The sequence below is a fragment of the Vipera ursinii genome, assembly GCF_947247035.1.
Source record: "Vipera ursinii genome assembly, chromosome: 2".
Taxonomy (NCBI): domain Eukaryota; kingdom Metazoa; phylum Chordata; class Lepidosauria; order Squamata; family Viperidae; genus Vipera; species Vipera ursinii.
The window spans coordinates 231,389,485-231,416,754 of NC_139513.1; the positions used below are offsets into that span (position 1 = coordinate 231,389,485).

The window sequence follows — 27,270 nt, forward strand, 5'->3', positions numbered from 1 at the left end:
ATTGCAAATACATGACATTGTGCCTAACAACTGGAACTGCTTAACTACTATTGTAATGGATGCAACCATCAGTGTAATCATAAGACATTGTACTTTATGACTCCGTTGCTTAGTGATGGAATTCCTGGTCCCAATTACTATTGTTAATACTTACTCTCCTAAGGCGTGCTTAAATCATCTTGAAGTACCTAACCATCAGGACCTTTACTCTGGCACACCTACCTCTCATTTGTCCTTGAAGGCCAATACAAGATCCCTACCCAGAGAAACAAGGCCTGTGACTCTGGATCCGTAGAAACCACAGAACAGAAACCACAGCACTTTTCCACTGCCTATTCTACAGGTATTTGTACTAGCCTTTTTTCACCATTATTGCATAAAAAACAGGACAATTTTATACCTCCCTGCAGGTCTCGGATACCAAACCTGCCACAACATAATGTTGTCAGGTTCTGCACAGCTGCACTTAAAATTAATCAGATAACCTGTGCCACACACCAGCTTTAATGAGTATCTAGTTTTTTGGTATAGTGCCTTATTATATTTAATTTCCTATGTTCCCCTATATCCATTTATTGCTCCTACCTCCCTATACATATAATCCAGCGCTACCTGTAGCCCAAAAATCCTACAGATATTTCTTGACTTATGACTGCAATACAGCCTGTACGGTCAAAAGTCATGACAGTTGTAAAATGGGTTATCCATGTGACTGACCTATTTTATGCCAGTCATTAAGCGAGTCCATTTTTTTGCTATGAGCCAATTTTTTCTAAAATCAGAAATGCCAGGTTTTGGCAGAAATGCCATAAAACAATTGTGTGACCGTGGGAGGCTGCAAATGGCCATAAACGTGAGCCCATTGCCAAGTGCCAAAAATGTGGCCACGTGACTGCAGTGTGTGAGAGAGATCACTGGAATTGGGTTGTAAGTACCCCTAGAGAATATTGTAACACTGACTGATCATTAAGCAACTTTATCCACTTTATCATACCTGGTAAGTTCAAACTCCTTCCAGATAACCAAGGCATTTGAAGTTTCAATCATCCACATAGAATCTGCTTCACAGTCAGAGTCCAACTTGGAACAAAGGTAAGGGACCTTATGCAACAGATATCCAACAGTTCAGCAACCTTGCAGATGACCCTTCAACCATGGGTTTTCTAAAATTACTGACATTTCACCACCCTTACAGCATGATATATAACTGAATTATGATCCATATAATAGAACCCACTTCGTGATGATTGAAAATTTCTGGCACATTTGCCAAAACCAAACAACTTGAGACACTTTTGTCTTATGCAATGCTTGCTTACTACAATAATATGTTATCACACCCAGAAAAATATACTGCGTCAAAACTTCACAATATAATACGTGGTGAATTTGTGCTTTATTACCTCCAACAGAAAAGAGTGTTGCTCAAAGTAATGGCCCACAGCAAGTGTCATAGCTGTGACTTTTAATTAGAGTAACAGGAGATAGAGAGACTGGAAATACTAGTTACGCTACATTGTTTTGAAAAAAGGAAACAGGTTAAATAGGAGCTATAGCTAAAAGGGAAAAGGCAGCACTATGTTAACTGAGCCAAATCAACAATTATGGTTTGTTATTCACATAAATCTAGAATAAACCAGAAAGTTTTGGTCTTAATTCCACGGGTGGCCTGCTATTGGAAGGAAATGACCTTTTTTCTAACCTTTTGTTCCACAGATATTGGCAGCTGTAATAATTGTTACAAAGATTATTACATCACAGGATAGATGGAGAATCACAAATGTTACAACTTGTAGTCATAAAGCTACAGCCTTGAAGATGAAACGTTGTTTTTCTGTTAAAATGCATTACTGTAGAATGCTGAGATTGCAGAACTTCAAAGATAGCTACCGATGTTATGTTCAAAGCATTGCAGACTTAGACTTACATAAAATGTGCCCTCTTGTGGTGGAATTATTAGCAAAACATTGTTACTTGATGTATCCCAATGCGGGCATGTTGTTTGAAGATTAGAAACATTCTGAATATGCTTAAAATTATCACGCATTTCCATGATATATTTTATTATGCCATCCGACAAGTTCTTCATATCTGAAAGTATATCAAGCATTAAACAAGTTTAATGTTTTGAGCAAAATTCAGAATGGGAGACCTGTGACCACCCCCCTCCAACTTTCCATTTGAGTAACATCTGGAGATCATGTTCCTCAATACTGCCTCTGCCAATTAACTGTAAACTAATCGAACCTACAAATTCCAAACCAACAGCCCAAACATTTTTTTTTGGGGGGGGGGGGGAAATGCTCTATGTGAGACAAGTCTGCCAATAATTATTCATTTCACACATTCCATTCTACTGTAATAAGATTTGCTTTCCATATGGGGGAAAATTGGTTTACTTAGTAAACATGGATAAATGTTGATTGAGGATATATGAATCCAATCTTGTACATCTATATATTATAGGATATCATTTATATTGATCACTGAAATAATATATGGGAAGTGTTGTGGTAGTATCTGTTCTATGAGGTATGTTTCATTAAATAAATTACAATTGTGGCATTATTAAAAATTGGAGTGGAGACATCAGCCAAGGAAAGAATACACAACTGAAGATGTATTAAAGTCAGTATTCAGTTTTGGCCTTTTCTTAACTTTTCATCTATTTTTGTACAAAAATGGTGTAAAGACAAAATCCCTTTTCCTTCTAAGCCAAACTACAACAGCAAAAACTACATAGTTGACATCACATCTAACAGTCTCTGGGCAATTGAAGATTCCCTCTGGCAGTCAAGGGTGTCTCTAAGAGAGTAAAGTAGAATGGTTCTTTCCCTCAAGTCCTGAGCACAACAATAAGTATAGAAATTTATTCCCAGGATAGGGCTCCATACAGTAATTCTCGTACCTTGTTTTAAAGAAAAGATTAATATTTGATCTGAAAAAATCAGAGATACAGCCAGAGATGGCTAGATGGACAAACAATTTGATCTAAAGCAAGTAGTTCTAGGTTTTCACACTGCCAGCATCTTCCAGCTCAATTCATGTGAAAGGTCAGCTAAGAAATCTATTATTGGACACAGGAATATTTGTTTAGAGCAAAGAATGCAGCTTTAGACCTCAGAACTAAATACGATCTCCCAAAATGTACTACCGTAATCTTTAATGTGGTACGAGGGGAAAAAACAAATGATTGGTGTTTATCACAGTAATATTTAAAACTCAATGTCACGATAAATCTATTTAGTTAACATTAAAAATCCAGCAAAAATCCAGATAAGCTGATTTGAGAAAATGTAAAATGTTCAAATCTGTGAAGGAAGCTTCCATTGCAATAGTGTTTCAGATAAATACTTCATTTCCAGAAAGAGCATCCTAAATGCAAATTATTTGGACTGGGAGAGAGAGAAGCTGAATAAGATGGTCTCAGCTTTAACACTGTAGAGTCTGAATTTATCAGGATAAAATGACTTTAAATTGTTGCTCACAAAGAAGTTTAATTTATTTATTACCTGTGCACAAGAGAAATAACTACCAATAAAAACCCAAAAGATATACAGTATTTTTACATGGTGGTTAAAAGTAATTAGAGTATCACATGACAGGGTCAGTGAAAATATGCGTCAATTACAAATCATAATGCAAGTTAGAATCTCAAGGGGATAAAGTTGAGAAGCTTTAGCCAAAAGCAATCTCAGATCAAATGTGCTCCTCCAATCTGCACAAAGATGAAGGTAATTACAATCAATCCTTGTGAATATTGAGACAATGTTACAATTCTGTACATTTAACAAGATCAGATCAGCAATCTCAGTATTTCAAAAGACTCTGTCAAAGCACTTTTATCAAGAGATGCTCGCTAAAGATGCTGTAAGATTCTATTACACTGGAGATATCTTGCACATTTCATTCATTCTGGGCTTTGAGATATTTTATATTATTGCAATGAAAAAAAATCTGCTTGGAAAAAAACCTTTTTCCAAATGTATATATTTTGTAGAGATAAAAGAGCAAGAATAATAGCTAAATCAAGTGGTATAAATCTTGCAGCATTTTGCTAGTAAGAGAGACATGCCAAGTCACAATAAGCAATATGTACCAACAAATCATAGCTTCAATTAGTTTCCTCTTTAATTTGTATTCTACATAAATTATTATCAAAGGCTAATGTTTAAAGAAGCAACTAAATTGGACAGTTGGAGGTCAGATAAAACCTGGTCACTCAACTTTGAAACAGATTTCCTTTTTCTTAAAAAAAAATCACAATAAATGCGAAATGAAGAAGTGTTTGATGCATGCAACAACCAAGTGAAAAGCATTGATTCCCACTGTTTGAAGAAAACTACTGCACTCCACCTTAAATGCATCAGACTGGGCTTAGTTAGAACAAGACAATTCCCAAGAGTCAGAATGAAATAAAGCTGATAATTTTAAAGATTTAAGAGCTGTTATCAAAAATAAATTACATTTTTCAAGTTTCAGAAACGTTGCTATGATGGCTGGGAACCCAGTAGCCTTTCAATGGCTGCATTGATGTCACCTCCTGTTGCTATTAGAGCTTGTAAGTTGGCTTCACGGTTCAAGAAGCCCATTGCGCTGAGCTGCTCCAGTTGCTGCTGAAATCTGATTTCAGGATTTTGTAGTTGCTAAACAGAAATAAATAAAAACGTTTTTAATATTTTTGTACCTTTCCATTCGATGCACTTTGGAAAAAAAAAGTTAATTAGAAAGTTAACTTCAATCACTCTTTTGTAATCAAATATCCTCTTATTTCCCAAAACACCATGTGAAGAATACAGTAATACAGAATACATTTAAAAGATTTCCATCCTGAGAACTTGGATAATAATAACATAATAAGAACTGGATAATAAGAATTCCCACAAAAAGCTCATAAAGAGTGTGTCCTACAGCTGATTTTTTAAAAAATCTGCCAGATTCCAATTATCCCTCAGGCTTGATGCACATGCTGAATTATGTCAGGGGTTTTTAATATATCATAAGGGAGATGGGGCTTAGGTAACAAAATTTACAAGTTATATTGGCTAGCACGAACGTCACGCCAAACCAAGAATGGATAAATTACAACTTGAATATAAAGACACAATTATTACTTTGTTTCAGTGACTAGGAGGTAAAGCCAGCTACCTCATCCAAGGATAAATAAATATTTAAAGTTTCTGAATACATATATAATGGTTTGATTGAACATTTAAACCAAATTTGGAGCAATGGGCCTGTATGCACCTCAGTGATTTGGGAATCAAAGCTGCACCACCATTGCTTTGAGCCATTTATATCAACAGTTTCTATTGACTAAGCTCTCTGCTTCTACAATTCCTTCCTAAATTGAAAGTTGATCAACTCTTTTACCTGAGCATTTGCTCCAGCAAGGGCCTGTAACATCTGTTGAACAAACTGCTGGTGTCCAGTTTCACCAGTTCCTGAAGCTGGGTTTGTATTTTCATTTGCAATTGAAGTGGGCACTGTTGTTCCGGTAGGAATAGCAGTGTTTCCTAATCCAGCACTTCCTAAACCAGAATTTCCTAGTCCAGCTATACCAGTATTAAACCTGAACAAAAAGAAACATGGAAATAAATTATTTATACAGTGAACACTAAGAATCATGCATAGAAATGCAAGCAGCCAATATATTCAATATGGGCACGAAAGCGTATGGGGAAAATCACAAATTGTACAAATAAAATTCTTGTCCAAACTTACCCAGGTATAAGGCCTGGAGCTTCTGTTGCTAGAGTCTGTAAACCTTGCTGAATCTGAAGCAAAGCCTGCATCGCTCTAGGATTTGACATTGCAGATAAAGTATCTGGGTTCTGCATCTATGAGAAGAAATGTTCATTTGAGAATGACTGAGCAGGTCTCCCTTCAAAACTGTAAATAAACAGCCAATCTTTTCATTTTCTTTTTGAAGAAGAAAGAGGAAGTGCCAAACCTTCCGTTCTATCATTGTTACAGTTCTCCCAAGCTCAAAATCTTAATGAAGAATTGAGCTTTCAAGGAGAGCAAACATTATTTATCTCACGCCATGAAGGGAGGAGAAGAAAGAGAAGTACATAGTGTAGACTTCCAGGGAAGAAATGGCAGACCAAAGACAACTGCAGAAAAAGCAGAGCCAACAACTGCAGCAGAACGAAGGGCCAAAGAGCAGACCAATAATCAAGATCACCCACAAGCGCTCCAGACAGCTGCTCCCAGTAAGATGACCCACCTCTGGCTGGTTTAAAGCTCTGGTAGGTAAGGGAATAGCCATCTTGCTCAAACCGTGGTCAGTACCTTCAGAAGGACACTAGGTTCGCATACAGGCAACCCTTCAGTTAAGAACAAGTTCCATTCCTAACTCTGTCTTTAACTTGAATTTGTATGTAAGTTGAAACTTGTACTTATGTACTGCCTATTACTAAAAATGGCAGATGACATTTTCCTTCCTTGAGCAGATAAACTGCTGAAACTGCAGAGTTTTATTAATCTCTGAAAACAAGCTGTATATTAAAAACAGGCGGCTTCGGCAGCTTGTCAGCTCAAGGAAAGACATTGGCGTTTGCCACTTTTAGTAACAGGCAGCCTGTTCCCAAGTACAGGTTGTCCATAGGTTGGCCATTCTTAGCCTAGAGATTGCCAATACTTCCTTTTCTAATCACTTTTGGAAATTGCTTAATAGCAGTGTTTCACAGCACCGTGTGCATTGCCTTCAATCCTAACTAAATACATTTTAAATACTTTAAGGACTTACACATTTGGCAATATGCACAAATGCACACGAAGAAGAAAGAAATATTTCATTATGCAAATTGTACCACCAAAATACAATAAAATTCTTCAAAAATGGGCAACCTTCTGGGAGCTTGAGGACAACACTGAATGTAGCAATGATTTAAGGAGCGTTAATTACTTTTTTAGCTTTAGGAAAGACTTTCTGAAGCTATAATGAGACTACCATTGGACTTGGACTTACATTAGTTTTTATGCATTTTGTGGCTGAAACTAGTGAAAACTATTTACAAGAATTTTCAGCAGTGCAGATCGGAAGACTTTTTAAAGGACTCACAAAAAAGCAACTTGTAACAATACATATCCTCGTAGTACAGGAAAGTTCAAAAGGATGAATTATCCCTTTTCTTAAATACCAGAGGTGATCAGATTGTAGATGAATGATCTGTGAAAAGTTTCATCTAAATAGTATAACATTTTAATACGATTATCATGTGCAATGCTAATCTCTTTTGACTTACTTGTTGAAGGAAAGTTGGAATTTGTTGTCTCATTTGTTCTTGTAGCTGAGGATTCCCAGCAAACAAAGGGTTATTCAACATCATCTATAAGGATAAACAGACATTTTATCATCATAAAACCAAACAGACATTTATCACCAATAAATAAATAAATAAAATAAAATAAACCCTCAGCTAAGCTTCTACTTAGCAAACATATGCTGAACTCTCTCCTTACTTGGCAAGACAAGAGGCGCAGTCACATACATGGAGTCCTTGATTTATGATCGGTTGCTTAGTGATCATTTGAAATTATGATGAACCTCCCCAAGGATACTTATGACCCAAATTTGAAGTTACCATGCCCTCCCCCCTACATGATCAAATTTTGGGAACTTAGCAGCTGGCATTTATAGCTGTTTGCAGTGACTCAAGCTCATGTGACTGCAACTTATGGTTTTTGCTGGAAACTTGCATTAACTTCTGATTTCCTGTGAAAAGACCAATTGTGGACAATGGATTTGCTTAACGACTAAAGTGTTTGCTTAATGGCTGCAATGATCCACTTAATGTCCACAGCAAAAAGGAATGTAAAATAAAGCACAGTCATATGTGACCGGCTTAATGACCAGCACAACTTACAACTGTAATTCCAGGCTTAATTACAGTCATAAATAAAGGACTATTGTTAAGCAAAGCAATGTATACATATTATAGATAATGGCTGCACTTATCATGGTAATAAGATTTGCAATGTATAAATCCAGTGTGTAGTTTGGAAACCATGGTTAATGGATCAGTATTCTATATGAATCTACTGTTCAAACAATAATTAAAATAAATTACAGCTCAGTATATTGCAAGACTCAAACAACTGGCAGGAACAAAGCTTCTATATTCTTACTTCTTAATTCATCCCAACCCACAGAATTCCACAGGCCTATTACTATTATGCCTACCTATTGTCTCATCTTTCAAACTATCACACCTCCTTTCATCATTCACCATGTCCCTCAACCTATTAATTTCTTTTATCCTCTTCACTGAGCACAAATGTTTATACATTTCCTCCCGATTTTTCCCACTTGAGCATCCTTTTGTCAGCCACTATGTTTAAGCCTACTTTGATGTCTTCTCTTCAAATGCTTAGTTTTTATTCTATAGATGAATGGGTTGGGAAAACAGCTTGTTTTCCCCAATGGTAAAAGTCTATATATGCTCACTGTTACTACTAGTAGTAAGTGCATACAAGGCAAATCAATAAAAGATACCCTGCCTAAGAAAAAGGAGGGATTCCTAAAATTCTCTAAATTAACCCACCCATGTGCCTTATTCTTTAGTTCTTGAAAACATTCTATAAGGGATCTACAAAAGTAACAGCACCAATCATTAGGCCTGCTCTGACTTCTCAGACATGTAATTCAGGCAATTCAAATTTGTATTAGCATGTTACAATATTTATTAAAGCAGCTTTTTAAAGCAGCTAAAAGGAAGAACTTGACACTGTAAGAGATAGAAGCAAAGGTGCATTTGAATTTCACAGGATGTCTTTAAAGGTCTTTGAAAAGTCAAATATAAATAAAAACAATTTAAAAACAAGTCAAAAGTGACTGTGGCTAGAAACAATGAAGGCAAAATGGTCATTACAACTTTTGTAGAATTCAAGAGAAAATACTGGGTATTTGTAATTACTACGACCTAAAGCAGAGGATAGGATAGGGGATAGGATAGGATAGGGTAGGGTAGGGGGACGTGGTGGCCCAGTGGGTTAGGACGCTGAGCTTTGTCGATCAGGTCAGCAGTTTGGCGGGTCGAATCCCAAGTGCCGCGTAACAGAGTGAGCGCCTGTTACTCGTCCCAGCTTCTGCCAACCTAGCAGTTCGAAAGCACGTAAAAATGCAAGTAGAAAAATAGGGACCACTCCGGTGGGAAGGTAACAGCATTCCGTGCGCCTTTGGCGTCTAGTCATGCCGGCCACATGACCACGGAGACGTCCTTGGTCAAACGCTGGCTCTTTGGCTTTGAAATGGAGATGAGCACCAGCCCCTAGAGTCGGAAATGACTACCACACATGTGCGGGGGAACCTTTACCTTTACTAAAGCAGAGGATAAGGAACAAAGTGGCAACTATTTATATCTAAATGAAATATAATAGATTAATAGAAGCCCACATTTTACTAATTATGGGAAAGACCACAGGTGAACTTTAATTCAGTATGGATTTTAGTCATAGACTTACCTGGGCTGCAAGATCAGGATTCTGGCTCAATGACTGCATCATGCTTCTCATGTAAGGCGCCGACAACATGTTCTGCATCAACTGGGGGTTTTCAGTAATTTGCTGCAACAAGCTCTGCATGCCAGGTGTGTTGAACATACCAGCTTGAAAGGGGGGAAAAAGTTTCAGCCACACAGTGCTATGGCACCATCTCTGTCTCTGACTTCGATGATCATCCATCTAATCAGTGCAATTATTTTCATCACCCAAGACCAAACCATGCAATTCAAAGTCCAAATAAAGAGATACCATGATGTTTAATAATAGTCAATAACCAGTATTTAATTTGCAATCCAAATTCGTTTAACGCTCAATTGAATTTATTTAATTTTATTTTATTTAATCCCATTTATATCCCGCCCTTCTCTGAAGACTCAGGGCGGCTTACAATCTAAAGCACAACTCAATGTGCTTAGCAATAGCCTTCATTCTATGTATATGCCTGGTTATTAGGGCTTTCGCCCCCCCCCAGCGGCATTATTACAAAGTCAGCTTATTGCCCCCAACAATCTGGGCCCTCATTTTACCTACCTCGGAAGGATGGAAGGCTGAGTCAACCTTGAGCCTGGTGGGACTCGAACCTGCACTAATGGCAGGCAGCTGGTGTTACTTAAGGAGGCATTAGCCCACTGCTCCACCAAGGCTCTATTTATTTATTTTCCCACTCCCTTCTAGCACCGATGAAGTTACCCAGTAGGGTAAATCAAATCAAATATTCTATCAGTAGTACTAATAGGTTCCCAGAGTTTATTAAGATCTTGTTTTGAAACAAGTCTGCAAGTTAGTTGGTCTATTTTTCAAGCCGGGTCACCATTTTGAGTGCATCTTGCGTCACTAGCTGGGAGTCACACCATCCAATGAAAATACGGGCAGAGAAATAAAGAAGGGGACGTGAACAATAAAACAATCCTGCTGGGGATAACTTTAGAACAGCATTAACATGCATGCCTTTCTGGATAGGTAATTTGTAATTGAAACAATGAGTTGGTGGCACAGTGGTTAGAATGCAGTATTGCAGGCTAATTCTGCTGACTGCCGACTGCCAGCCGTTTGATCCTCACCGGCTCAAGGTTGACTCAGCCTTCCATCCTTCCAAGGTGGGTAAAACGAGGAGCCAGATTACTGGGGGCAACATGCTGACTCTGTAAACTGCTTAGAGAGGGCTGTAAAGCACTGTGGAGCGGTATATAAGTCTGAGTGCTATCGTTATTTCAAAAAAATCAAGTATGACAAACATACCTCCTAGCCCAGGTCCCAAATTTGGCACTGCTGAGCTTTGTCCTGTGCTTCCAGTGCTGCTGCTTCCAACACTACTGCCTCCTCCACTGTCTCCACTGTTGCTACTGCTGCTGTTTGGAGAGCTCTGTGTGGTAGCTTGAGGAGCCCAAGGATTTGGTAAAGGGTCTCGGTTTTCTGTGCGAGATGGTTGGCTTTCCCCACCTGATGAATTGCTCACTAATGAAGCAAATGGATTTCCCCCAAACTATAAAAAAGTTAAGAAACAAACAGAGTTACCCAGCAGGAAAAAAACCAATTCCTCTGGAAACAGAGTGGTTCACTAAACACCAGAACATTTGTCTTGCAGAACCAGAGTGACCCAATTGTTCCCTGGATGGCCTCACCCACACCAACCTATTCAAAACTGTTATCTAAGATTTTGCATTAAGACTGATCAGATAAGAGTTGAAGATTTTCTGCTTTGTTAAGAGATCTTCTGCGAATGTTTGCCTTATATATGGAAAGCAGGCAAGAGCGTGCAAACAAACCTCCTTGCCACATGAGGTGCCAACATGTCTATGATTTCCCCACCCAAGGTGATATCCACTGAACCCTGAAGTTTAAATAAAAATTATTATTTAATTAAAAATGGTCACCAGGGTTACAAGATCAAATCTCACGTGATTTCATTGTTCTCATCTCATTCAAGACATGTACTTTTGATGTTTTTATATAATTACATGAAATCCCGAGAGTGAGTTTCTTGACAAACTCACAATAAACCTGCAATTTTTAAACAGACTTTTTGATTGTTGTACTATTTTGCATGATTGCACAATACTGTCCACAGGTTTCTACGTTAAGGAGAATCTTTATCTGAACAAAATGTTTGAGCAATAGTATGAAATACCTTTATAAATTACTTTAAAGTGTTTCAGACAAGGGTTTTGATTTTTTAAGTAAGCAGGCTATTATGTTCAGCAATCCATCATAGCATCAAGGGGAAAAAATAAAACACAAGCTAGACATTCATTGCTAAACATTTCGTATTTTAAGCACCATTTACAGGGGTTTCTCCCCCCAAAAAATTCTCCAAAACTAAAGCATCACATGCTAAGTAATTATGAGTCTAATTGCACCATCACAGCAGACTATTTCTTCATTCAACAGTTTAGCAGGAAAGCTATACCAAAATACTAGAAGGCAAGTCAAAAGAGCTCAGTTTTGGCCCTTATCACATAAAATGAAAATAAGGACAAAGTTACGACAGTTAATTTCAGCTTAATTAAAGTTCTAGGATTACTCACCTGCTCCTGTGCTGCGTTCAGCATCGGCTCCTGTATATCTGTGTACATTCGTCTCAAAGCATTATAGCCACCAGGTATACTTTCAAGATTACTCAAGGCACGATCCTGATTTCTCATCATTTCTTGCATCATTGCAGGGTTTCTAGCAAGTTCCAAAGTCTAAAAAAGTTAAGTAAGCTCTATTAGAAAAGAACAATTCTGCCAACAAATATGTAATCAGGAGCCAAAGACCCCCTTCATGCTTATTCAAAACCTACAAAGGTAGAATGGCTTTGTAATTAAGATTCATTGTGAGACTGCTGAAGAGGTTAAGAAAGAATAAGGAGATATTCCAGACAGAAACATCTGACAGGGAAGAAGATTTTTGATAGTTCATCTCATAAATGGCATCTCAGTCTGAATCGCGAAAAATAAGGAAGATGGAAAATGTTCCTTTTCATATGTATTGTGTTTGCTTATTCTCTATAATCCTTTCCTCTCCAATGGATGTAAATACAAACATTAATTCACTTCTTGCTAATTATCCCAACCTCAGGGTGAGCATTCCAAGGGGCAAAGGAATAGGGAAAAGAACTGTAAGATTTGCTATTTTATTCAGCGTCCTTATAAATTGCATTCTGGAAATTTTCTCTGCCATTTTGGCTCACCCAATTGTTTGAGGTCATATCCTTCTAATGCTGTAAAGCAAAGAAAAGGTGAAGCAAAGCAGAGTTGGGGTCATATGATTTTCACTTAGCAACCACTTCACTTAATGACCAAGCTGCCAATTCCAACTATAGCTGATAAATAAGGCCCACTGAATTTGGGCTATCAATAGCTATATATTACCTTCCTAAATCACAACATACTGTAAATGCCTATTGCTACAAACAACACTGAACAATTGCTATTCTGTCCTATCTACATTTGTGAGTTTCCTGAATCTACATGATTAGCTTTAGTGTTAGAAAAGACGCTAATCCAGAGCAGCTCTTATGTTCTTACGTCTGGATGCAGGTAATAACAGCAGGGTAAATTCATCCTTGAAGGCAGAGGCGCTCTTGGCACCATTTAAAAAGGTGCTACTGAACCCATTTTTCAAGAAGCCGTTATTGGACCCACCATTCTGAATAATTTTTGCCCAGCCTCCCTGCTTCTCTTTTTAGGAAAGGGAGAATATAGATATCCAGGATCTTCTGGAGCTGCAGCGCAAACATGGACTGTGCTCTACATTTGATGAGTATCTGAGAGCTGCAGCCGGTGCAGAATGCAGCAGAGCGGGCATTTTGAGTCCCCCTACGGCTGCACATGTAACAACTCTGCCCTGCTTCCAGGTCCAATTAAAAGTGTTGATTATCTTTAAAGTTCATCACGGCATAACCAGGCTACCTGAGAAACATCTCATTCTAATTACATCAACCCATCCCACCCAATCAGGCAGAGAGGGTATGTTGTGGATCTTGTTGACTAAACAATTTTGATTGTGGGGTCTAGGAAGATAGCCATCTCTGCCATTGCCCCTGCCCCATGAAAGAAGGAGGCAGCCCCCCCCACTCTTCTGGCCTTCTGGAAACCATCAAGTTCTGGCTCTGCCAACCAACACTGGGATCTAAGAATGGCATGCATCTTTGGGGGATTTTGGGTGACTTGAGGGTGCTCCTTCTGCATTTTAAAAAAACCTTTTGTTTCTATTTTTAACTTGGTTTTTACCTATGTCTCTTTTATATGTCTGCATGGCTTGTATTTGTAAATTGCCCAGGGTCTCTTAGTTGAGATGAGTGCTGTATAAATTTGATAGATAAACAAACAGACTGTATCTTTAAATATGTAATGATATATAGTAAAATACAATGGCTATCCCACTACTGGAATGCAATGGCTATTCACAATATCTAGGGTTAACCAAACTTTATTGATTAGGTATGATAAGTGCTTGAACTGTGCTCATCTGAACATGCTTAAAATATAAATATTCTGTGATTAAGATTGTATTTTGAGATTCCAAGGTTATCCAAATAACTTCCTATCAAATCTTCTCCAATGGAAGAACTTGAAAGGATTTTGAAATGTTGGAGTAAGTGCAGACAGTTGGCAATATTTAGATTGACCCAAGGCATAAATCATTATAAACTAACTTTGAGTTCATCTGTATAAATATAAAGCAATGATAAAATTAATATATGTAAACTATCTAATTCATAATAAAATATGTAACTATCTAATTCATGTTTAATTACTAAATGAACCATACTTATATTTTATGTGTTATAAGCCATTAATTTACTGTATATGGGGACAAATCATGATCTAATACCTATTAGATCAGGGGTGTCAAACTCAATTTCATTGAGGGCCACATCAGCATTGCGGTTGCCCTCAGGGGGCCGGGTGGGTATGGCCAGGGTGGGCGTGGCCTACTGGGTGGGCGTGGCCAGCTCTACATCGTTCGCATCAAGGGTGCCTATGGGGGCCTAGGCAGGAGTGGGACAGATCTGAGCGTCTCTGGCAGAAGGAGGGTCTCTGGGCCAGGGCCAAGGCAGTGGGGGCCGTTCCCTCACTGTTTCCAGGATGGCTTCGCGGGCCACATGAAACCACTTTGCGGGCCGGATCTGGTCCCCAGGCCTTGTGTTTGACATGTCTGTATTAGATGATCAAAATTTTACTTACCTGTCGCATAATATCAGGGTTATTGAGCATATGACTGATTTCTGGATTTCTCTGTATCAGTTGCTGCATTTGAGGATTGGCCATAATTAATTGTCGCATTAAGTCTGGATTTGAAAGCATGCTTTGAACGAAGGGATTCTCCATAATCTGAACCATCATTTCTGGATTGGACATGAGCTGTCGCTGCATCTGACTTTGTAATTCTGAGAAGTTTGAGGTACTCAGACCTAGGCTACTCAGACTTGCAAGTCCTCCAAGACCACCTTCAAGAAACAACAAAAGTACTAAATATTGCTTCAGGATTTATTTCTGTATCACTTTTTATTAATAAGGGTTTTTTTAGTTAAAGGAGATTTCATGTTATCAAATTTCTTTTCAAACTTTGGTTAGTATGCTTTCTTGTTAGCTGTCCAATTTTGTTTTGTGCCATTTTTCGAGTTAACTGTGTCCAATACTTTAGGAATAATGTCACTGTCATTTGCACTAAAATATGTAAAAGAAAGTCTGATGACAATATGTGATTCAGCAAGATTGCTGACATTGTTAAAAGTAATTGTCTTTTCAGCTGAAAACCAGTTTGTGCCTATATGGTTCTCCCTCTTTTGGTCATGACAAAATAGTAAGGTATTCCTTAAGGAATTGTTTCTTCTTACCTTAACGTCAAATAATGGTTTATTTAATAGTTTAGAAAAGCAGAATTATATTCTTGTTTGTAACAGAGCATACAATATAGCACAAGTAAAAGAAATCTGGTAGAATGGAGAACATTGATTTTTTTAATTTATTTAATCATTTATATCATGAGACTTCTCATAAAAATGCCAGCTTCCCAATAACTGTGCTTGTTGGAAACCAACAGTGAAGGTTGCAAATGGCGACTGCATGATCGTGTGACATTGCAACATCGTAATTGCAAGCTGGTTACCAAGTGCCTAAATCACAATCATGTGACTGCAATGATTTTGCAACTGCTGCAATGAGGACCTGTCGTAAGTTCCCCTTGTTCCGCGCCATTGTTACTTTGAATCCTCTTGGCCCTAATCTATTTAAATTCAGTTTTACAGTTTTCCATACAGTATCCCTGTGTGTACAACCGGTGTAATGGGGAATTTTGGACCAGTATTTCCAAATTTCACAAGAATGCCCAATACACATACACTTGTAAGATCAGTTACCATTTAGCAATAGCCGTGTGTGTGTGTGTGTGTGTGTGTGTGTGTGTGTGTACACACACCCCAAATTAGAGCTTATTTAGAGAATATCCTTCTTACTAAGGGCCTTACCTAAACCAAATGGGCTGGTATTTGTTGGATTTGTAGAGGTACTATTGGTTGATGCTGTTATGGTAGTAGTACTCCCTGAAGTACTTGTTTGTTGAGCTGAATTATCATGTGATCTATAAAACATTAAAAAAACATTTCTGCAATGAACAAATTTAGTCAAAATGAGGAACTGAATGAGGAAGAAAAAGGTGTTTGAAAGCAGCAGCTCAGTTTTCATTTATCATAAAAATATCTGATTAAGTTACCCTTATCCAAAGTAATTACAGTTGGATTTAGAGGCTCTTGTAACATCAGGCCAGTCCTCAACTGATGAGTCACGAGAATCCACACATTCCAATGTAAACAGGGTGCATTGCAATTTACTTTCTTTTTTTAAAAAAAGAGGAAAGAAAAAAACCAAAGGGAAATAAAGATGGCCATATGCACGGAGAATGGACTTCGTTACTTTCAATTATAAATATCACGTAAGTATTTTTAAAGAGTGTACAGGTAGTCCTTGACTCGCAACCATTTATTTGGGACCGTTCAAAATTACAACAGTTATGAACCATTACAAAAGTTGGAAAAAAGTGACTTACAACTGGTCTTCGCACTTACATCTGTGTCAGCACTTCCAGTGTCTCAGGATATATGAAAATATAGACTCTTGGCAACCGGCATGTATTTATGAAGGTTGCAGCATCCCGGGGTCATGTGATCACCATGTGTGACCTTTCCAGCTGGGTTCTGATAAGCAAAGTCAATGGGGGAACCTAGATTTGTTTAATGATTGTGTAATTCACTTAACAATGGCAGTGATTCACTTAACAACCATGGCATAACAGTCATAAAATTTGGTGCGACCTAACCTCGTTTAATGGAAATTTTGGTCTCACTTGTGATCAAAAGACAAGGACTACCTGTACACTACATTTTTATAGTTTTGAATGAGATAATTTTGTGCATAGAAATACGAAGGAACTATAGAAGAGATATTCATCAAGTTAGTTGAATTTGATCAGTACCATTGTGCATGCAGAACAAATTACCGTAACTGTGATCTGAAATAACTACAGTGCATCCAGAAAGTATTCATATCTCCTTTTTCTTATGCTGCAGCCTGATTCTACAGTTGTTGAAATTCATTTTTTTCTCATTAATCTACACTCAGTAGATTAATGACAAAGTAAATGATGACAAAGTAAAAACAGAATTTTAGAAATGCCCGTAAATTTATTTTAAAAAACTGAAATATCACATTGGCATAAGTATTCAGACCCTTTGCAACAACACATGAAATTTAGCTCTGGTGCCTCCGGTTTCTCTTGATCATTGCTGCCATGTTTCTACACCTTGATTGGAGTCCACCTGTGGTAAATTAAATTGATTGGACAAGGTTCCTAAGAGCCCAGTGGCCTCCATAATTTTCAAATGGAAGAAATTTGGCACAACCAGGACTCTTCCAAGAGATGGTTGCCTGATCAAACTGAGCAATTGGGGGAGAAGGGTTTTAGTAAGAGAGGTGATCAAGAACCCCATGGGCACTGACTGAACTCCAGAGATCCTGTGTGAAGATGGGACAGAGTTCCATCATTGCAAACCTCCACCGATCTGGGCCTTATAGCAGAACAGCTAGATGGAAGCCTCTCCTCAGTGCAAAACACATGAAAGCCCACTTGATAGTTTGCAAAAATGCACCGGAATGATTTTCAGACTGTGAGGAACAAGATTCTCTGGCCTGATGAAACCGAGATTGAAGTGTTTGGCCTCAATTTTAAACGTTATGTCTGGAGAAAAACAGGCACTGCTCATCACCTGCCCAATACCATCCCAACATTGAAACATATGTAGTGACAGCATCATGCTGTGGGGGTGTTTTTCAGCAGCAGTGAATGGGAGACTGGTCAGGGAAAGCTAAATGGAGCAAAGCACACGGATATCCTCAGTGAAAACCTGCTCCACAGCTCTCAGAACCTCAGACTGGGCCGAAGGTTTATTTTCCAACTCTCTGAATGCCCTAGAGTGGCCCAGCCAGAGCTTTGACTTGAACCCTATTGAACATCTCTGAAGGGCTCTGAAAATGGCTGTCCACTGACAGTTGCCATCCAACCTGACTGAGCTGGAGAAGATTTGCAAGGAAGAATAGCAGAATATCCCCCAATCCAGGTGTGCAAAGCTTGTTGTGTCACACCCAAAAAGACTAGAGGCTGTAATTGCTGCCAAAAGTGTTTCAACAAAGTACTGAGTGAAGGGTCTGAATACTTTTGCCAATGTGATATTTCATTTTTTTCTTTTTAATAAATTTACAGACATTTCTACAATTCTGTTTTCACTTTGTCATTATAGGATACAGAGTGTAAATTAATGAGAAAAAAATGAATTTCAACAACTGTAGAATCAGGCTGCAGAATAACAAAATTGACAAAAGTGAAGGAGGTCTGAATACTTTCTGAATGCACTGTATGCCTACAGCAGAATAGTCAAACTAAGATGAACCATGTAATGCTGAGCAGCACTTTTCAGCATCCCTAGCAAGCACTGCAAATTGTGAGAATAATGTTCTGAATTGTAGTTGTGCAGTATTTGGAATGCCATAGGTTACACTGACAAAAAAGGGAGGAAAATGAAATCAAGAGCACTAAAACTGCATCAACTGCTATTAAAGAAGCTGATGAGTGGACGATCAATATTTATCAGAGATATATAATCACTGGTGTTTCATAAATTAGCTGCAAAAAAAAAAAACAAAATTCTGTTCTGCTCAAAATTATACACAGAAAATTTCACTTCCTTCATTACTGTATTTCCAAGGTACTTAACATATCAATTAAAGTACAACAAAAGATATGGCATCATTTGATTTATAACCTATTTTCTATTTAAAGGACATTTAAAATGGATACACATCACATCTGTGTTCTTAAAAAAAATTCAGATCAATTTGATGATTTGCACACTTTTCCAACAAAGGTATTATTGATTACAAATCAGTGTAATATATAGTATTCTCTAAGTTAATGTTTCTCTCTTGTCTGACTCTAAATTAATTGCAATTAAGATATCTGTAACTTACTTAAAATATACTTAAATCAATAGCACTGATGTTACCTACTTTGGGTAATTAAACATCTGCAAGAAATCAACAAAGATCAGTACCAAGGACCCCTCATAGTTAAAATATTAATGCTGTTACAATAACTATTCAACTGATCAAACAGAAAGGATACAAACCTAATTAGTAGTTATTGTCTGATGAAAAAAGATATGAAATCCTAGAACTGCCATAACATGATGCAAGATAATGAACAAATTGCTATAATTGTTCAGCTTGTTCAGAAACATATTCCAGAAGGATATTTGCTCCTGGGGCTTATTGTAGAAAGCATATATACTTCAAAACTGACGGAATTAAGCACATTTGTTTCTATTTGGTTTTATTAGATTATTTTTAAAAAACATCTAAAACAATGTAAATCATTAAGATGATAAGAAAGTATTAATCAGAGGCTACACAAGCCAGCCTACCTGTTTTGTGTCTTGATGACAAGGTGCACAGTAAGTCCATCATGAATTCCATGTTGGGTTAATGTATCTTGATCTTTTAAGATTTTTCCAGCAAATATCAACACAAGTTGGTCAGAGTGAGCCTTAAAGCGTTTGGAGATTTCTTCTTTAAACTAAAAAAAAGGGGGAAATATAGTTTAGATAGTGCATTAATTTGTTCAATTAACATGAGTTGCTCCCATGCTCAATAAAACGTTACCACACAATTATATCAACTGCAGAAATTTGCCCCATTCAGATGCCAAATATTTTATAAGACAAAATGTTTATACAATCCATATACGTACAATACACATGAAAACTATATAAACCATCTTTGTAGAAAATGTATACTGGAGATAAGGAAGGGTGTCTGAGTACTTAGAGCAGGCATGTTCAGCCCATGGCCCTCATGTGACCCTGGAGAGCTAGTAACGTGGCCCCACAAGTTCATAAACCTTTATGTGATTTGTCTCATCCCAATGGGATTGGCCCATCCCTCCCATGCCAGCAGAGGAGGCATACTGCAGGCCCCATCAGCCAAGGTATTCTGGCTGGAGGGGTCCAGGAGAAGAGCCTTCTCTGCCGTTGCTCCTGCATTTTGGAACATCCTGCCCCCAGAGTGAAATTGGTTCCAGCCCTTCTGACCTTCCACAAGAACTTACAGTAGGTTTGGGGATCCAATGGGGGAGCTTCACATTGGAGGTGGTTGACAGATTAATAACAGATCCTATCTCCCCCCGCTGCTCATCCTATTCCTTCCTCATCTTTTAGTTAGGGTTAAGTATTTTTATTTTTATACTATTTTATTGTATATAGCTTTTACATAGTTTTATCCTTTTAATATTTTCAGCTACCTAGAGTTGCCGTATGGTTAAGATGGGCAGCTAAACAAACAAACAAACAAACACACAAACTATATTGTATATTTTATATGCAGCCCAAGACAATTATTCTTCATTCAATGTGGTGCTAGCAAGACAAAAGGTTGGATACTCATGATTTAGAACAAAGGTCCCCAACCTTTTGGCACCAGGGACCAGTTCCATGGAGAGGTTTTTCCATGGACCGGAGGGTGCGTGGTTTTTGTGTGCTGCCTGCATCCTGCGGATGGGGCTTTGCTTGTTTGTGCGGATTGATTAATGGTATGCCACGGCCCGGTACTGAACCACAGACCGGGCGTTGGGGACCTCTGATTTAGAGCTTCATTCTGCAGACTTAAATAGCCAGGTTTACATATCACATGGAAATGTGATTTGGTTTGATTTATGTGGTACACAAATTGAGCTATGGATAACACTGTGGTCAACACAAAAAACTTTAAATGTAACTATTTACTGGTTTAAAATTTCACCTACATTTAACTATAATTCACCTCATTACCCAAACAAAACTAACATAATTTACCAGCCATTAGTTCACCAGGGAAATGAGTGAGGATACAAGGAAAGTCACAAGACCAAGACAACAGAGAATACAAAAGCATGGAAGTCTCATCTTTCCCAACACCTTTCAAATTCCTTCCAATGATACAAAAAAATCAGAAATTGCAAATGTTTTGCCAATACAAAAGTTGCCAATCTAAATGGGAATGCATGCCATATAAATGTATTTACAGGCTCAACTTAAGCAGCCCTTCAAATGCCATATTGTTCTTCAGCCTTAAAAATGAGGAAGGATCTCTTTGCTAACCAAAACGTTGAAAGGCTGTGTCCTCTTCAAAAGTTAGCAGCGTAGAGCCAGTTTGGTCTAAGTAAGATCCCAGAGTAGAAACCAGGAAACTGTGAATTCTAGTCCTGCCTTAGGCATACAAGCCAGCTGGGTGACTCTGGGCCAATCACTCTTTCACAACCAGACTCATCTTACAGGGGTATTGTGGAGAAAATAGGAGGAAGAAGGAATATTGGGTATGCTCACTGCCTTGAGTTATTTATTGTTGTTGTTGTTAGTTGCGAAGTCGTGTCCGACCCATCGCGACCCCATGGACAACGTTCCTCCAGGCCTTCCTGTCCTCTACCACCTTCTGGAGTCCATTTAGGCTCACGCCTACTGCTTCAGTGACTCCATCCAGCCACCTCATTCTCTGTTGTCCCTTTCTTTTCTTGCCCTCAACCTTTCCTAGCATTAGGCTCTTCTCCAGGGAGTCCTTCCTTCTCATTAGGTGGCCAAAGTATTTGAGTTTTAGCTTCAGGATCTGGCCTTCTAAAGAGCAGTCAGGGTTGACCTCCTCTAGGACTGACCGGTTTGATCGCCTTGCAGTCCAAGGGACTCACAGGAGTCTTCTCCAGCACCATAGTTCAAAGGCTTCAATTCTTTGGCGCTCAGCCTTTTTTATGGTCCAACTTTCACAGCCATACATTGCAAGTGGGGAGACCATAGCCTTGACTATACGCACTTTTGTTGGTAGGGTGATATCTCTGCTTTTTAGTGTGTTGTCTAGGTTTGCCATGACTTTCCTCCCCAGGAGCGTCTTTTAATTTCTTGGCTGCAGTCCCCATCTGCGATGATCTTGGAGCCCAGGAAAATAAAATCTGTCACTACCTCCATTTCTTCCCCATCTATTTGCCAGGAATTGAGAGGACTGGATGCCATGATCTTGGTTTTCTTAATGTTTAGTTTCAATGTTTAGTCTGAAACTAAACATTAAGAGTTATTTATAAAAAGCATAAAACCAGGATTTAAAATCTAAAAGAAAAATTACCACTGAAAATCCAGTTACTTGCCATTGCATGTGAATATGCATATGCAGCCACAGATTATAATCAGCAGTAATCATGCTTAAGTGTTTTCCAAGTATGTGTGATCTGATAATATTTGGTGGTCACTGAAACAGCTATGTCATACTGAAAATACAATCCTCTGAAATGCTAAGCCAGGGGTAGGCAACCTTGGCTCTTTTATGACTCGTGACTTCAACTCCCAGAATTCCTGAGCAAGTCCCAAGGTTGCCTACCCCTGCACTAAGTAGAAGATTGGAGAGGATATACTTTGGATAATGTAGCAATTATAATATTCAAGAATTCATGCATATTCCCTATAGAAATATTAATCTCTATTGGCAAGCAGAATATTATAATAGAAACTGCCATAATCTTGCAATTAAAACAATCAACTACATATTTTACCACTGGATTTAGAATTTAATTTTTCTTTAATTTGCTTTAATTTTTAGAAGATCACCCTATACTCTAAAGTGATACGTATAAAAGCCTAAGCAGACATTCCAATTCCAGATTCAGTATTTTTTAATTATAGTACAGTTTATACAGCATGCAGAATTCTTCTTTTAACATGGCATTTCTTTTACTTGTAACACAAAGAATACAGTCTTGATCTTACTGTGAGCAATATAGGACAACAATTCTGGCCTCAAACCTCAAAACAAAACAAAATGTTTGCTTGTTAAAAATAAGTAATGTAGCCCAGCTATAATCAAGCTATATGGAGTTAGAAAGAAGGCCACAGAGAAGTAGAAATAACATAGTATTTTATCAGGAATCAGATGCACAAATAAAAGAAAACCAAGGGAAAGGAAGAATAACATTAGAAATTGTTTTGTTTGTATTCAATTTGATTTTTTTAAATTTTATCTCACAGTTGGAAAATAACTTGCACAATTACTATGTCTTTGCTAAATATATTTTTTTAGAAAATCTTATTCATTAAAGTCTAGCACTAAACCATGATTATGACATATATCATATAACATAAATGGCAATATCCAATTATTTAATCAAAGTGATCCTATAGGCATTTACATGAAGCAACTTCAACCTAATCCGAGGTTCCCAATTAAAATAGAATGGATTTGAAACCTTTGCCTGCTTTGTGCATTTGTTTGCAACTTACTGACTATAATAAGTAAGAATTACTTGAATATTGATAATCTCTTCAATTTTCATGAACTCAAGGTAAATTTTTCTCAATGGAATCTATTCAAATTTTTAACTGAAAAATCACTAAATGGCAAATAAAAAAACATAATGATGTTCATCAAATGTGAACAATCCTTTCATCCTTACCTGGAATCCACAAAGGCAGTCAAGTCACCAGCAATATCTATACATTTTTTTAAAGAACTATCTGCCCAGTTTTCTAACAGAAAGGGAATCACCAAATCCTTCCCCAAATTCTGCAAACACAACACATGCTAAGTAAGTCTCAACTGAGACCGTGTTTCCCTGAAATTAAGATCCGGTCTTATATTTTTTTTGCCTCCAAAAGAGGCACTAGGATTTAATTTCAGAGAATGTCTTACCTTAGGACCACTACAGCCAGGCCTCCCCACACCCCGACACCTCTCGTGCCGCTGCTTGACTTCTTCTGCGGCTGCTTGCCACCACTTGCGGCCAGATGCCATGTGGCGCACTGTACCGTTGCCGCTCCTCACGGTGCTTTGCGCCGTTTCTGCTGCTTGTGGCAGGACATTATATGGCTATTTGGGCCATTTCTGAAGTAGAAATGGCCCAGAGCGCCATGGTCTCCTGCTGCAAGCAACAAAAGCGGCCCAAAGTGCATGAGCAACAGAAGCTGCCCAAAGCGCCACACAAGCAGTGGAAGCGGCCCAAAATGTGCAAGCAGTGGAAGCGGCCCGAAGCGCCATGTGGCATCCTGCCTGGAGGAGCAGCAATGGCACAATGTGCCATATGGCGGTCAGCCACAAGTGGCCGCAGAAGTCAAGGAGTGGTGCAACAGTTGTCGGGGTGTGGGAGGCCTGGCTGTGGTGGTCCTACAGGTAAGGTAGGCGGGTTCAGGGTGTGTGTGGCAGCTTCACCCCCCATGCCCCCACCCTAGCTTGATTATTAGGGGTGCACTTCACCCTAAAACAGGGGCTTAATTTTGGAGTAGGGCTTATATTAGGCCCACCCCCAAAAATCAAGCTAGTGCTTACTATCGGGCTGGGTTTAACTTTTGGGGAAACATGGTAGTACAGTAATTGGCCCCAACAGTGGAAAACTTGCATCCCTTAACCTAATTTCAAAAACCTTTCTAAGCAAATAGATTAGCCCTTTGGCAAAAACAATTTGTTCTGAATTGTTGTATGGGGAAAATAACACATCACCAGAAATGTGCTAGACAATGTAACCTTTACATGCTCTATCTCCCATCTACTGCCAATGTCAACTTCTCCAAGTGGTAGTTATGGGAAGGCTTAAAGAGAAAGCTAAATGGACACCAACATGACAAAAAGTTAACTACTGACCATCTAACAGCAAACAAAATGCTGACAAAGAAATGTCTGATGTTTGAACCTTCCCCAGGCCTAACAAGCTGCAAGGAGGAAACCACCAACCTACAATGCTTAAAAACAAACCCCAGAGTGCTGGAATAGTGAGTCATAAGAGATATAAGCAATTTCTTTGGAGGAAAGATGTAGAACAAAAGGACAGATTCAATAGGCCATCCCAGACCAAAACCATCTCAAGTAAGATCTCACAAAAATCAACATCACTGTCACTGGCCTGAACAAAAAAGGACTATCAATTAAAACACACAACTGGCATAATAATGGTAATGAAACATACATAGGTGCAAGCTGACAGCGCACTGGTTGATCTAAACACACTGCTGCCAACCAATATACACAAAACAATCATTATAGTATTTTCCGTATCTTGCAACCCTCAAAATAAAAAGGCCCCAAAGACCTACCATTCATTGGTCAATGTCATTCTCCCCACAATAGCAATAACAAAGATGAAAACAAATGCTTCTCCAAAAACCTGAATAACAGTTAACCCAACCAGTCTATAAAAAGCAAATCACAGATATAAATGCTTGAGTAAGCTCAAGCCAAGTAAGTAAAAGCTTCATAGGCAAATTCTCATGTGAAGCAAATGAAAATGATGAACAACTAGCAACCTTCTCTAAGCTACAAATCCTGTATGTGATGAATACCTAATTTGAAAAATCAGCAAGGAAATGCTGGACTTGGCATTTTCCAAACAAGGAAACCAAGGCTTGAAGCCGCCCGAGCTGACTGAAAGATGGGTGGCTATGTTATAAAATAAATCAGACCTACTACATATTGGGCAATCATATAAAAGTGTCAAAACAGTACACTGACTCAACATTGATAGTATAATGACAATATATACAACTGTACTTAAAAAAAGATTTTGAAAAAATTTGGAATCATAACCTTAGTGTCATCCCATCTCATTACAAAACTCAAAAACTGCAGAGTGGCAGCAAAAATTCAGATAATAGCTGAAAGAAGCTCTTGCATTAGCAACAGAGTTAGACAGCTCTTAGAGAAGAGGAAGGAGGTCAAAGGAGAAAATACACTCAAAAGGATTAAATTCTATAAGCAGAAATGCAAAGTGAAGCTAAAAGAAGACTATGAAAATGACTGAATTACAACTTGTGAAAACAAGGAAGAGGTGAGAATCAGCATTAAAAAAATGCCAGAAGGAAATGTAACCGAAAGAAGGGCCTTCAAGAAGGATGATACCAGCACAAATGATCAATGAATATTTGAAAAAATACAAGCATTTTCATATTATGATCTTTGTCTCAAAAATACTGGTAGCTATGTCCAAACACCAACATGTATGTAAATATTCAAATTATCAAAAATCAAGCTAGATGACGTAAGACACGAGAGCCACACATTATCTTTGAAGTTTACAAAGCTAGAAAAGCAACTGACCACATTCTTTAATAACTACCTAGACACAGGTGATATCCCTGACCAATGGACCTCTTCAAAGACTCTTTCAAAGTCCTTTTAAAAAAGGGACTCCAAAAATTTGCTAATTATCATCCAACATAATTTCTCATCAACTCTTAAGTTCATTCAAGTTATAATGATTAGAATATTAAAAAGCTAACACATTATGAAAGGAAACCAAATTTCACAAAGGATACTCAACCATCAATGATCCCCCTCACAATTAACAAGTTACTGAAACAAACAGGAGAAATATGTGTCCCTATGCTTTGTATCCAAGAAGCAACAGTGAGAACTGGACACGGAACCACTGATTGGTTCAAAATTGGGAAAGGAGTCCAGCAAGGCTGTATATTGTCACCCTGCCTATTTAACATATGCAGAGCACATCATGAGAAAGGCAGGGCTAGATGAATCAAAAGTTGGAATTAAGATTGCCGGAAGAAACATCAACAACCTAAGATATGCAGATGATACCACTCTAATGGCAGAAAGTGAAGAGGAACTAAAGAGCCTCTTGTTGCGGGTGAAGAAGGAGAGTGCAACACTTGGGTTGAAACTTAACATTAAGAAAAGCAAGATCATGGCATCCGGCCCTCTCAATTCCTGGCAAACAGATGGGGAAGAAATGGAGGTAGTGACAGATTTTATTTTCCTGGGCTCCAAGATCACTGCAGATGGGGACTGTAGCCAAGAAATTAAAAGACGCTTGCTCCTGGGGAGGAAAGCAATGGCAAATCTAGACAGCACATTAAAAAGCAGAGACATCACCCTGTCAACAAAAGTGCGTATAGTCAAGCCCAGTTACAATGTATGGCAGTGAAAGCTGGAGCATAAAAAAGGCTGAGCGCCAAAGAATTAAGGCCTTTGACCTCTGGTGCTGGAGAAGACTCCTGCGAGTCCCTTAGACTGCAAGGCGATCAAACAGATCAGTCCTAGAGGAGATCAACCCTGACTGCTCTTTAGAAGGCCAGATTCTAAAGTTGAAACTCAAATACTTTGGCCACCTAATGAGAAGGAAGGACTCACTGGAGAAGAGCCTAATGCTGGGAAAGATTGAGGGCAATAGAAGAATGGGACAACAGAGAATGAGGTGGCTGGATGGAGTCACTGA

At 38.4% G+C, this 27,270-nt stretch overlaps 1 protein-coding gene across 4 annotated transcripts in view; it reads right to left on the bottom strand.

Annotated features, from left to right (window-relative positions):
- The window catches only part of UBQLN1 (ubiquilin 1), a 43,156-nt gene that overhangs the window by 8,399 nt on the left and 7,487 nt on the right, over nt 1-27,270 (bottom strand). For 2 of the 4 annotated variants that reach the window (XR_014491646.1, XR_014491647.1), the window contains exons 2-12: nt 19,466-19,617; nt 15,962-16,074; nt 14,679-14,941; nt 12,033-12,191; nt 10,747-10,990; nt 9,469-9,611; nt 7,251-7,334; nt 5,725-5,840; nt 5,374-5,572; nt 4,467-4,646; nt 1,928-2,091 (exon numbers count right to left, since the gene is read on the bottom strand). Coding sequence is in view for 2 of the 4 variants with exons in the window: in XM_083355868.1 (XP_083211994.1) it covers nt 4,491-4,646; nt 5,374-5,572; nt 5,725-5,840; nt 7,251-7,334; nt 9,469-9,611; nt 10,747-10,990; nt 12,033-12,191; nt 14,679-14,941; nt 15,962-16,074; nt 19,466-19,617 (1,629 nt within the window). In the remaining 2 variants the exon portion in view is untranslated. Of the gene's footprint in view, nt 1-100; nt 2,092-3,477; nt 4,647-5,373; nt 5,573-5,724; nt 5,841-7,250; nt 7,335-9,468; nt 9,612-10,746; nt 10,991-12,032; nt 12,192-14,678; nt 14,942-15,961; nt 16,075-19,465; nt 19,618-27,270 lie in introns of those variants that run through there. The other 2 variants (XM_083355868.1, XM_083355869.1) reach the window with 2 other exon arrangements.